This window comes from Scylla paramamosain, chromosome 1, assembly GCF_035594125.1.
Source record: "Scylla paramamosain isolate STU-SP2022 chromosome 1, ASM3559412v1, whole genome shotgun sequence".
Classification (NCBI taxonomy): Eukaryota; Metazoa; Arthropoda; class Malacostraca; order Decapoda; family Portunidae; genus Scylla; species Scylla paramamosain.
This window is the reverse complement of record NC_087151.1, coordinates 1,012,509-1,025,799: the sequence shown is the minus strand read 5'-3', so window position 1 is coordinate 1,025,799 and position 13,291 is coordinate 1,012,509. Positions and strand designations below refer to the sequence as shown.

Genomic DNA, 13,291 nt, shown 5'->3' with positions numbered 1-13,291 from the left:
TTTCAGCCTCGTTTCTCGGTCTTGCCTCTCAGTAGGACGTAAACTAGAATCAGGAAGAGACGCTGGGCAATGCATAACTTACGATCGTTACATTATTTCTGATTTGCCTGCCTGCCTCTCTCTCTCTCTCTCTCTCTCTCTCTCTCTCTCTCTCTCTCTCTCTCTCTCTCTCTCTCTCTCTCTCTCTCTCTCTCTCTCTCTCTCTCAATCGTGACTCATATTGAGGAGGATATGAATATGGAAAGGAGTAGAAGGGAGAGAAGGAGAAGGATTATTGCCTCGGGCGGGAGTGAGGAAAAGGAGGAGAAAGAAGAGGAGGAGGAGGAGGAGGAGGAGGAGGAGGAGGAGGAGGAGGAGGAGGAGGAGGAGGAGGACAGCTCATGAATACGGTGATGTGGCAATTAGGTGAAGGATTCAAGTACTTATAGGGATCAAGAAGAGTCCCTGCAATTTTCCTGAGTACCCGAAACCTTTGTCGTGTTGATGAGACCACGATCCGTATTCTTGAATGCATTGCCTCTCGTCAGAAGTGTTTTCAAAGGCCACGGAGGTGATTAACTGGGGCCCCACTGGTCTCTTTTCCTCTTCATGGTATAGAAACATTGTTAAACCGTCACTAGAGACACGAGAGTACTATTGAATGCCATGATTCCACCGAAGACTGCTAGTAGTTGAGATAAGGCGTTGAAATGGTTGGGTATACAGATCCAGAACTGTACTGTATAGCAGATATGTGGAAGGAAGAGTGCCAGGAAAACAGTGTTGAATGCCTTGTTTCCATTAGAGTGTGCTATGAGCAACTGGGATCAGGCGCTTAAATGGTTGATAATACAAATCCAGACTTGTATAGCAAATGTGTGGAGGACTTGCTAAATTGAATATTGCTCTTGTAACTCTTGCACTGCTGAATAATACGTCCGGTGATCACTTATATATATTTTTAGATTTTATTTATTTTTTTATATAAAAGTCCGTTTCTTTTTTAGGAATATGAGATTGTTTTATTTTATTTTTGTACACATTACGGTTTTGTTCTTCATGTTTACTTTGCCTTTTGCTTCATATCTTCTAAAATGTTGATTGTGTGCATCTGGTCATGCATAGTTTAAATAGTTTATTCAGTTTTCGTTAAGATTCATAATTATTATGTTTTTCTGATGATATTTAACAGGTTTGTTGAAACCTGTTTTTGTTTTTATATATATTTTTTCCCGTTTTTTGAAGATCTGTATATACTTAGTTTTCATTTGATATTCAAAGAGGACAGAAAAATGTTGTTGTCTCCCTTTTATCTTTTACTGATGATAGAAAATACAGACCCATTCATATTGCCTTTATTCTCTCTCTCTCTCTTGACTGCTATGTCGGTTCACTCTTAATACGGGAAAAGTAAAATACATCTCTTTATATGTTTATTTTGTATTGTGCCATTCTCAGAGGTCTGGCAGCGGAGAAAGGGACGCCAGAAAGCTTAGTGTGCTACTGTTGAAATATAATGGTACTGTAGAAAAGGAGCTTTATAGTGTGGAAGGTAGGGGGAAGGTATTTGATGGAAGGAAAACTCTTTTAGAGCACAAAAATAATATTAGAAGTAGTAGAAACAGCAGCAGCAGTAGTAGTAGTAGTAGTAGTAGTAGTAGTAGTGGCAACAGCAGCAGTACTGGACATAGCGGTAGAACCACCATCACCACCACCACCACCACCACCACCACCACCACCACCACTACCACCACCACCAAGATGGATTTGAAGATATCGGCTAGAGGGGAGAGGAAGGGAGGAAGGGGCCAAGGTATCACCCATCTGGTTGTGTAATGAGGGAGTCTTGCCCAAGGGAGAAGACGAAGACGAGAAGGAAGAGGAGGCGAAGGAGGAGGCGAAGGAGGAAGAGGAGGAGATACGTTAATAAAAAAGGAGGATGCTGGATTGGGGAGTTGGGGAGAACAAGGAAAGATGAGAGAGAGAGAGAGAGAGAGAGAGAGAGAGAGAGAGAGAGAGAGAGAGAGAGAGAGAGAGAGAGAGAGAGAGAGAGAGAGAGAGAAATGTGTAGCCGGATAGAACGGTTCGTTTGGTGACCCGAGAAAGAGTAGGATGAAGAGGAAGACGAGGAAGAGGAAGAGGAAACAAAGAAATGAGAGAATGCCTGAATATTTTTGCCGGAGGAAGATGGGAACGGAAAGGAAAGAAAAATTGTAGCAGCAGTAGCAGCAGCAGCAACAGTAGTAGTAGTAGTAGTAGCAGTAGTAGGAGAAAGAGGAGGATCACCAGCAGGAGGAAGAGCAGGAGTGAAGCGGCCAAAGGAAGCCTTGTAATGAAGAGATATTGGGTGTCCCTTGCGCGGCGGGTGGCGGTGGTATGGATGAATTGGTGAGGCAGGGAGGCAGGGAGCAAGGGAGGCGGGCGGGGCTGCGGGGGGAAGCGGTGAGCGGAGGCGCGGACCCAGCGATAGAAGGTCACTACCACGCAGCAGGCAGTGACAGTGACAGCCAGTAGATAAATCCTGGTAGACAGCCGGTAGACAGATGAGAAAGAGGGAGTCTAGAGGGAGGGACTAATAAAAAGTAGACAGATGAGGAAATAGAGAGAAAACCTAAATATAAGATTACAGAGAGACGGGAAGAGGGGATGTAGAAGAAGGGACTGATAGAAAATATATAGATAGCATTTGCAAGTAGAGAGAGTGTGATAGAGAGAGGTTAAGTAAGCAAAAAAAAAAAAATAAATAAATAAAAAAATTAATAAATAAAAATAAAATAAAATAAAATACAGTGAGACAAAAAAACCAAACAGACAACAGACAAACACAACACAACTTAAACGAAACACACACACCCCCAGACACCCACACAAACACGTATTGACAAGTTACAGAGCTTATACACGCTGATAACGAATAACAGTTCAAGTACCAGGGGAGGAGAGAAAGAAGCACAGGCCGCAGCGTCAAAACACACCATTATAAGGAAGAGCGTTGTGGTTAGCGGATGATGGGTGGGTCTCTGAAGGGCGGCGTGGAGGGAGTGATGTAGAGGCAGAGAGGGAACGAAGACTATCATTTGGAAGGCTCTTGACCGTGTTTCTATTTTCACTTAGCACGATACCCGACTGTACGAACCCGTGGGACTGTGTGTGTGTGTGTGTGTGTGTGTGTGTGTGTGTGTGTGTGTGTGTGTGTGTGTGTGTGTGTGTGTGTGTGTGTGTGTGTGTGTGTGTGTGTGTGTGTGTGTGTGTGTGTGTGTGTGTGTGTGTGTGTGTGTTGGAATGTAATGGTTCGAGCGCTAGAATTCGCTGTTCACTTTGACGTTAATCCTTCTCTATATCGTAATGCAAATCTGCTTTCACTCACCTGGCAATTCTAAATTCTCACAGCGCAGCCCGCCGTGCTCCGACAGTCCCCGAAATTCTGACTGTAAACGCGAGGGAGGCTGCAACAAGTCTTTTTCTTTCTCTTTTCTTTTCTTTTTCACCCAAGCGCTCTTTTTCATTCCCTCTCTGACCTTCTGGGACTGCGGGACGTGTTCTTTAGTCCCCTTACCCCGCTACCTTGTGTCCTGAGCCGCCTGCACCACCGATACCAACAAATTGACTTGTATTCTTCAATGCCTATGATTTTTATTAGGATTATTTTCAAAGACCACGGAGATTATTAGTCCTAGTTCTCATGGACGTCTTTCGCCTATTAACGAAAATATCTTTGAAAACCACAGTGATATCTTCTAGACCCTTTTATATCCCGAGAAAAGACGCTAAATGGTTTGGAAATGCGGTCTTACTACTATCACTGGTGCTACATAACGATGGCAAATCAAGGCAGTATTTGTCAGAGCTCATCCTGCAGAAAAAGAGGAAAAAAAAAAGAAAAATAGCCACGTTTTCAAAGACATTTCTGTACTAACTGTAATTCATTTCGTGGAGACTAATGCTTTGATCCAGCTTAACGGCGATGATATTTTTGCTCCCTGCCGCAGAGACACAAACACGCAGGAAATTAGATTTTCGGTGGCCGGAGCATGGAACTGTGCGTAATGTGGGAGATGCAGTACGGGATGTGTTTAAATGTTGTACTTGATACAGCGTGCAGCATTTTAGGGGTAGTTTAGAGACAACAATGGGGATACTAACACACACACACACACACACTCTCTCTCTCTCTCTCTCTCTCTCTCTCTCTCTCTCTCTCTCTCTCTCTCTCTCTCTCTCTCTCTCTCTCTCTCTCTCTCTAACGCACAGTTGAAATAAGAAATAGATAAGCCTTAGACGTCTGGATTTCTGGAACTCCCTGCCTGCTTCTGTATTTTCCCTTTCCTACGACTTGAGTTCTTCCGAGAGCGATTTGTCAAGACACTTTTCAGACTTAGAATAATCCTTTTTGGCCCATTTTCTTTTGGGAACCGTAATTTTTCCTGCCCTTGGCCAACATCCCTCTTACATAATAATAAAAAGGAAAAATATGGAAAAACATTGTCCATGCCATTCACATTCTTATCTCACATTATAAATACCATGTCTTTCCCATCGCTGGCTCCCGCTTGACGCGCCACTCCGGCTTATTCATTATACACTATGTACATACAAATAGCATCGGTGTTTCCCTCTCTGGCTAAGTAACACGCGGGCAATGGCAGGGACGGCAGGGCGGCGCGAGGACCAAGCGACTACACTACTAGCCTGGCTGTTTCCGTGTCTCCGTTTGGGCTAGTTGTCAAGGAGAGAGAGAGAGAGAGAGAGAGAGAGAGAGAGAGAGAGAGAGAGAGAGAGAGAGAGAGAGAGAGAGAGAGAGAGAGAGAGAGAGAGGAGGGGGTGGAGATGGAGGAGTTGTCTTTGTGAAGCTACCACATTCAAGAGGCACAATATGAGCACCCCTCCTGGCCTTCCTACACTGCCTGCCGTGGGTGAAGGAGGCTGGCTGGCTGGAGGACAGGAGATGTAGAGACGATGCTGGCTGGCTGGCTGGGTGGACGCGAAGTGTAGAGGTGAAGTTGAGTGGCTGGCTGGGAGGGCGACTGGCTGGCTGGGGAACGAGAGGGATAGAGATGAGGTTGGCTGGCCGGCTGTGGGGGTGAATGGGTGGCTGTCTGGGTGGCGGGGGACTGGAGCTGTACTGTAAAAGCTTCCAGAGTTTGTTTGTGAAGGGATCGTATGACTGTATAATTTGCGTGTGTATGCTGAATAGATGTTTTTTTAAGCAGGGGGAGGAGGAAAACCTAAGGGCAACAAACAAAGTCAGCGAAGAAAAATGAAAGATGTGAGTTGTGGTTTTAAGGATTTTGCTGGGTACTTTATTGTAAGGGAATGTTTGTTTTCTCTCTCTCTCTCTCTCTCTCTCTCTCTCTCTCTCTCTCTCTCTCTCTCTCTCTCTCTCTCTCTCTCTCTCTCTCTCTCTCTCTCTCTCTCTCTCACACACACACACACACACACACACACACACACAGGAAAATAACAACACACTCACATTACCAGAGAGAGAGAGAGAGAGAGAGAGAGAGAGAGAGAGAGAGAGAGAGAGAGAGAGAGAGAGAGAGAGAGAGAGAGAGAGGAATGGGAAAAATGGAAGGGTTGGGGGGAGTGGAGGCAAGTGGAGAGTCATTCCTATCCACTCACATCCACTTGGTATTCAGTCCCAGACAAGTTTTCCATTCGTCATGTGATGGAGTCAATTTTGTCTTCTTAAGAATTCACTGAGTGTGGTTTGCGCTTAAGTGTGTAACTTTGTACCTGACCTATCTTTTCCTTTCTCTCTCTCTCTCTCTCTCTCTCTCTCTCTCTCTCTCTCTCTCTCTCTCTCTCTCTCTCTCTCTCTCTCTCTCTCTCTGTGTGTGTGTGTGTGTGTGTGTGTGTGTGTGTAAGAGTGAAAATGTTCTGTTATTCTTCCTACTTCTCTCCCCTTTCTCTTCTACTTCATCCTTCCTCTTCCTCATTCATTCCCCTCTCTTACGACTTCCATCCCTCTCTTCCCCTCTCCTTTTCTCTTCTCTCCCCTCCTTCTCTTCTTCCATTCCGTTTGTCCTTACCATTCACATTTATCTTAGCACTTAGATCTTCCTTTTCTTCTCCTTTCCCTCTTCCCTTTCACTTGAATATTCCATTACCAAGAACGCTTGCTAAAAACAGAGGAAAGAGAGAAGGAAGGAGTGTGAAGAGGAGGAGAGGAAGAGAAGGAGAACTAGAAGAGAGAAAGAGAGAGTAGGGAGAGGGAGAGATGTAATTATATAAAACTGAAGAGAAAATTAGGGAGATTTGAAAGAAAAGGGAAAAAGGGAGAAAAGAAGGAAGGAAACGAGAAAAACGGAATTAAAAGAGAAGGTATGAGAGGAAAAGGGATAAAAATGAGAGAAAGACACGGTGAGGATTGAGAAGTAGAGATAAGATGAGAAATGGAGGTGAAGAAACGGAAAAAGAGAGAGAAGAGAGCAGATAAGACAAAGGAGGAAAAAGAAAAAGAGAAATAAATAGAGATAACAAAGTAGAAAGAGAAAGAGATTCAAATGGAAAACAAGGAAATAACATGGAAGATAAGAATCAGAAAAAAAGAGAAGACAAAAGGAAGAGAAAATGAAGATGGAAATATGAAAGACACAAGAAAAATGGAGAGAAAAAGTAGATTTAGAAGAGAGGAATAATGGAGATGAAGAAGAGAAAGGGGAATACTAAGAATGGAGAGGATGGGAAGGGGAGGAAGGGAGGGTAATGAGGGGTAATGGAAGGGAGGACAGAGGGAGAGAAGGGAGATTAATGGAAGGGAGGAGAAGGGAGGAGGGTAATGGAGGAACGCTATCTTAGTTTTCCTGTAGCGAGCGTCCTCCTCCTCCTCCTCCTCCTCCTCCTCCTCCTCCTCCTCCTCCTCCTCCTCCTCCTCCTCCTCCTCGCTTACTGTCCAAATCTCCATCCGGCTGCAGGAAAGAAAGATAGCAAGTGTGACGGGAGGGTGAAGGGAGGAGGAAAAATTATGGTGGTGGTGGTGGTGGTGGTGGTGGTGGGTTAGATGATTTGCTTAACTTCCACTTGCACGATTCTCTCTCTCTCTCTCTCTCTCTCTCTCTCTCTCTCTCTCTCTCTCTCTCTCTCTCTCTCTCTCTCTCTCTCTCTCTCTCTCTCTCTTCCTTCAGTGTTCTACTTCGGTAACTTTTCCTTAATCTTTCATCTAAATCTTCTTTCTTTTCTCTTTATTATGGTAATTTTAATGGTCCTTTTATTTTAGTAGCAGCAGCAGCAACAGTAGTAGTAGTAGTAGTAGTAGTAGTAGTAGTAGTAATAGTAGTAGTAGTAGTAGTCGTTGTTGTTATTGTTTTTCTTTTCATCTTACACAAGATTACATAAGATCCTCCTCCTTCTCCTCCTCCTCCTCCTCCTCCTCCTCCTCCTCCTCCTCCTCCTCCCCGCAATAAATTAAAGTCTCCTCCTCCCCCTCGCGCCACCGTGCTGAATAGGACTTAATGTAATTGCACGCATTTAGAGAGAGAACATTTAATTTTCTTTACGATGGAGAGAGAGAGAGAGAGAGAGAGAGAGAGAGAGAGAGAGAGAGAGAGAGAGAGAGAGAGAGAGAGAGATGATAAACATAGAGTAAAGAATTAAATGAAGACAGGTGGGAGGCGCACACACACACACACACACACACACACACACACACACACACACATAAAGATACAAAGATATACTTATATAATACCATAAGTAGCTAAATAGTCTTTTTATATATTGTTAGATAAAAGTGCATAACAGATAAACAAATTGATAGATATGTAGATAAGTAGATTGGGAGATAGAGAGGCAGAGGGATACGGTGATAAATTAGTAGATAAACAGTGAAACAGACGGATAGATAATGATAAATGGATAGATACGCTTAATAAAAAAACAAAAACGAAATTTGGTCTGTACACGGAATGCAATACAATTATTATTATTATTATTATTATTATTATTATTATTATTATTATTATTATTATTATTATTATTATTGTTATTATTATTAGGTTTTTGTGTCAGAGGATTTTATTATAGAACATTAAGTTTCGTATTTATTCGTGAAGGGAAAATATTCGTTCACGGTCTGCGTCGTTTCTCTCATCCCTATTCCGTCCCTGCCCTGCCTTACGTGATATATCTCATCCCTTTCCCTTATTCCCTCCCTCCTTTACTTCCTCCCTTTCCTTGCCCTTCCCCTTTCTATTTTTTTCTACTTTTCTTCCGTCCTTCTGCTTTTATTTCCATGTTTCTTTCTTTTCCCTTCCCTTTCTGCCTCCCATCTGGTCTTTTTACCTTTCTTTCTTCTCTTCTTTTCCTCTTCGTCGTTCTCCCTCGGACCCTTTCATTCTTTCTCTTCCCTCCCTTCCTCATTCTTTTCCCTTCCCTGTCCTATCTTTTTCTCCCTGTCACCTTTCCTTCCTCCCATTACCCTTTTTTGCATCCCTTCCCACGTTCTCTCTCTCCCTCCTCCCCTTTCTTGCATTTTACTATATTTATGATTTTAAAATGAAGAATAATTCCCCCAACAATTTTTCCTTCATATTTTCATCAATCAAAAATTAGTCTTAAGGAATTCATGTAAGTTGAAGGATGTTATTTCATATGCAATTTGAAGGAAGGTTATTCATTTTGTGCAATTTTATGAGGATAATCTTGGAGGAAGAGGAGGAGGAGGAGGAGGTAAAGGAAGAAGAAGAAGAAGAAGGAGAGGTGAAGTAATGTGTGGGAGGTACATAATGAACAGGTTATTTTACTTAGTAGCCTGATGAAAGCCAGAAAAAAGTGCAAATAAAGAGATGGAAGAAGTAATAAAAGTGGCCTTAGCGGTGTCGGAGGAGGAGGAGGAGGAGGAGGAGGAGGAGGAGGAGGAGGAGAAGAAGAATTACATAAGATTAAGTAGGATAGCCAAACATCAACGGAGCTTTACGTTATTGCATGACTGTTTAAGAGGAGGAAGAAGAAGAGGAAGAGGAAGAGAAAGGTATGGGAAGGAAGAAGAGGAGGAGGAAGATAAGGCACGGATGAAAATGAGTTAAAACAGTGTAAATACTGCTAGGAGTTGGCAAGTAAACGTATTAAGTTAAAAATTTTGAAATCATGCTATTATTATACTTTTTCATTAATGATATCATGAGGTAATAACGGAGGTCGCAGTGTTCCCAACAGCCAGGACACGCTAGGTCGTGGTGGTGGCCCTGGAGAGTGCTGCGGGCTGCTGCAGAGGTCAAGTGGTTCCATGATATAAGTAGAAGACTAAGAGAAGAGAATACTGTAGATGGGGAGGACAAATTCTGGTACAAATTTATTTTACGCATGAAAGAGACATGACAAGGGAGGGAATAGATGGAGAATGATAAACCTCGGCACAGGTCTATGTTATTAGTGAAAGAAATAGGACAGAGGTACAAAAGGAGGGATTAAATTTATCAATCAGTCAAAATGCGAATAATTTTCATAAGAACAACAGAAAATAAGGGAAGCTGCAGGAAGCCATCAGGCCTACACGTGGCACTCCTGTATAAAACATAGCTACCTATTACAACTGTCATACCCACTCATATATCTGCCTAATCATCTTTTATAGCTCTCTAATGACTCAATACTAAAAACTCTCATTACTGAATCTATTCCATTCATCCATCACTGTTTGAGCGCCAGTTTCCTCCTACTTTTTTTCTTTAAATCTTTGTTTTATCAAGCTAGAACCCAGTACTTCTTGTCCTATCCTGATTACTGGCCATGGAAATTTTGTTACTGCAGCATCAGGCAAATATTGGTCTATACAATCTGATGCTTTTCTGTCGACACGCTCAACAGTCATTCCTTCAGTGTGGCCGCCGGGATGATGCCAAGGAGATAAGAAATCCAGGGGAACACGCAAGTAGCAGCAGATGGAGTGCCCTTAGTGAACTAGTACCATTGTAGGGGAGAAGCATGGGCGGGGAAAAAAATAGTGTTGGAGTGACGATAGATCGACAGTCTGGCTTGACGGAAGGGAAGTCTGGGACGGGAATCGGAACTGCGGCAGGCGGAGAACAAGACGGAGAGATGAGGTCAGGAAATGTGGTGAAATGAACTGGAAATGACGGATAGTGGACACAGATGAGTGGCGGAATTGAGAAGAAGCGTCTGGCCTGTGATGTGATGCGATGGTGACGTAGAGGCTCAGTGATGGTGATGATGGTGATGGTGGTGATGGTGGTGGTGGTGAGATAAAACTCATTCCCTTCCCGTCTCAGAAGCGGAAGGTGAACGAAATTTGATGTTACCCTAAGTGGTTTTCATTATCGTGGGAGTTTTTGAGGAAGAGATAAAACCATATTAGAGTATTCTATCCTTGCAGTAGTAATGGTAGTAGTAGTAGAGGTAATAGTAGTGTAGTAGTAGTAGTAGTAGTAGTAGTAGTAGTAGTAGTAGTAGTAGTAGTAGTAGTAGTCCAATACTCAATACTCATAAATTTTTAATACTAAAATCATAGATAGTTTTTAATACTTTTGATATAAGTCGAACACACACACACACACACACACACACACACACACACACACACACACACACACACACACACACACACACAAAGGTTAATTACACTTTCTTTTTTCTTCTCCTGAAGGTTTTAATCATCCTTTCTTCTCTCTTCTCTGTCTTCTTTCTGTGCGCTTCTTTGCCCCGGCCAGCCTCTTCATCCCCGCTCATTGTATCCTCACGTCCATTGCGGTCCTTCTCACGAGAGAGAGAGAGAGAGAGAGAGAGAGAGAGAGAGAGAGAGAGAGAGAGAGAGAGAGAGAGAGAGAGAGAGAGAGAGAGAGAGAGAGAGAGAGAGCAACTTTCCTTTCACTCAAATGTACACCGGTAGTTTATATTTTCTATACCAAGAACGGGAAGATATTGCCTATAGCATCTGGCCTGAGGCAGAGGAAGAATGAAGGAGAAGGAGGAGGAGGAGGAGGGGGAGGAGGAGGAGGTAAAATAAAGCCTAGAAGGTACGTATAGAGAGGTTAACTTTTTTTTATTAGTCTGCCGAAGGCCTGAAAATACGAAGGTGGAAGAAGGGGGGAAGAAAAGAAACGAGACTCGGTAAGGTTAGAAGAGGAAGAGAAGGAGGACGGGGGCAGGAGGAAGAAGAGGAGAAAGAAAAGAGTGAGAGAAGAAGCAAAAAGCAAGAAAAAAAAGTTCAAAACAAAACAAAAATGAAAACGAAACATGAACAAAGACAAAAAAGAAAAAAAGGAAGAAAAAAAAACTGCAAAAAAACAAGTGAAAGATAACGACTACATTGTAATGCAGGATAACACAATGACATCATAACCAGGGAAAGCACGGAGAGGACAGGAGTACAAACACTATTAGCACGATGGTTATGGGTATTGTTATGATGGGGAGTGACAGGTGAGAGAGGTGAACTGTGTGCGCTGAGCTGAATGAGAAAATAAGTGGGATTATGAGAATTAAAAGCAAGGATAATGTGGAGGAAGGTAATTGTGCCTGGTTACGGGGGAAGTGGAGAGAGAGAGAGAGAGAGAGAGAGAGAGAGAGAGAGAGAGAGAGAGAGAGAGAGAGAGAGAGAGAGAGAGAGAGAGAGAGAGAGTCACAAATCGTCCCGGAAGAGCAGTTGATCTTAGGACTTGATTTATTTACCTGTTCTTGGTATTGTGGAGGAGGAAGAGGAGGAGGAGGAAGAGGAGGAGGAGGAGGAACAGGAGGAAGAGGAGGAGGAAGCGAACAAATAGAAGAAAACAGTTAATCGTGGAGAATTGAGGAGAGAAAGAAACGATCGGATGTAAAAAGAAGAAAGATAAAATAAAATAGGAATTTGATTATGATAAAAAAGAAAAAAAGAAATAGAAGATGAAGATATTGATTGATTTCTACTACTTCTACTACTACTACTACTACTACTACTACTACTACTTTATCAACCACCATCGCAAAAAAAAACACCACCACCACCACCACCAGTAGTAATAATAATAATAATAATAATAATAATAATAATAATAATAATAATAATAATAATGATAATAATAATTTCTCGCCTTCACACTTCCGGCTCTCCAACAAGTTTCTGACCGTGCTCCTGACACCTAAAACTTTCTCTCCGCCTCGCTCTGTTTCCTGCCTTTTTTTTTTCTTCTTCCAAGCTTATGAGTTGCAGAGAGAGAGAGAGAGAGAGCGTGGATTTACATACAGGCAAGTTGTGAGAATTTGTGTGTGTGTGTGTGTGTGTGTGTGTGTGTGTGTTTGAGTGTGTGTGTGTTTCTCTCTCTCTCTCTCTCTCTCTCTCTCTCTCTCTCTCTCTCTCTCTCTCTCTCTCTCTCTCTCTCTCTCTCTAAGTGTTTATGTCTCTTCCTCATCTTTTCTCACTGTTTATTTTAGCTTCTATGTCTATTTCCTCTTCCTTTTACTGTCTCTGTGCTCAATTTATCTTTGCTCGTTCCTGAAGTGCAGCCGAGAGAGAGAGAGAGAGAGAGAGAGAGAGAGAGAGAGAGAGAGAGAGAGAGAGAGAGAGAGAGAGAGAGAGAGAGAGATTTAGTTTTCCCTGCTGCAAAGTTTACTGCTTTTCTGTATCATTTCAACATCAACTCCTCCTCCTCCTCCTCCTCCTCCTCCTCTTCCTCCTCCTCCTCCTCTTCTTCTTCTTCCTCTTCCTCTTCCTCTTCCTCCTCCTTCTGTATAGAATAAAAAAAAAAAACGTTAGGTATTATCGTTCATATTTTTTTCAGAGAATATAAATATATTTGCGTTCAAGCAGTCACTATTTCTTAAAATTTTGAATTTGTATTTAGATTTGATTTTCGTGTCACATGCGTCGCCCTGTCAGGTGCTTTTGAAGGTTGACTTGAGTTTTTTTTTTTTTTTTTTGTCTTTTCCTGCATTTCTTTTTTCTTCTTTCTTTATGCCTTTATGCCTTTTATTCCTCTTGCATTCCTATCTATATTTTGTCGCACAACTGTAAAGCTTAATTCATTTTTTTCTTACTTCTTGGCTCTGTTTCTTTTTACCCTTCTGTTCAGTTTGTTTATTTGCTTGATTGCTTGTGTGTCTGTATGTGTGTTTGTCCGTCTGTCTCTCTCTTTCTTAGTATGTGTCTTTCTGCTTGTCTATATGTACGTCTCTGCGTGTCTGCCTGCATTCTCTCTCTCTCTCTCTCTCTCTCTCTCTCTCTCTCTCTCTCTCTCTCTCTCTCTCTATTTATCTACCTATCTATCTATCTTTCTATCTATCTATCTCTGCCTTTATCTTCCTCTCACTTATAGCCTCCTCCTCCTCCTCCTCCTCCTCCTCCTCCTCCTCCTCCTCCTCCTGCAGTGATGGATAGCAA

General features: G+C 42.5%; 1 protein-coding gene across 1 annotated transcript in view; it reads left to right on the top strand.

Annotated features, from left to right (window-relative positions):
- The window catches only part of LOC135105965 (uncharacterized), a 100,575-nt gene extending 97,168 nt beyond the window's left edge, over nucleotides 1-3,407 (top strand). The window contains exons 5-6 of the mRNA XM_064014705.1: nucleotides 1,438-1,531; nucleotides 3,370-3,407. Of these exons, the coding sequence (XP_063870775.1) occupies nucleotides 1,438-1,531; nucleotides 3,370-3,407 (132 nt within the window). The remainder of the gene's footprint in view (nucleotides 1-1,437; nucleotides 1,532-3,369) is intronic.
- The last annotated feature ends 9,884 nt before the right edge of the window (nucleotides 3,408-13,291 follow it).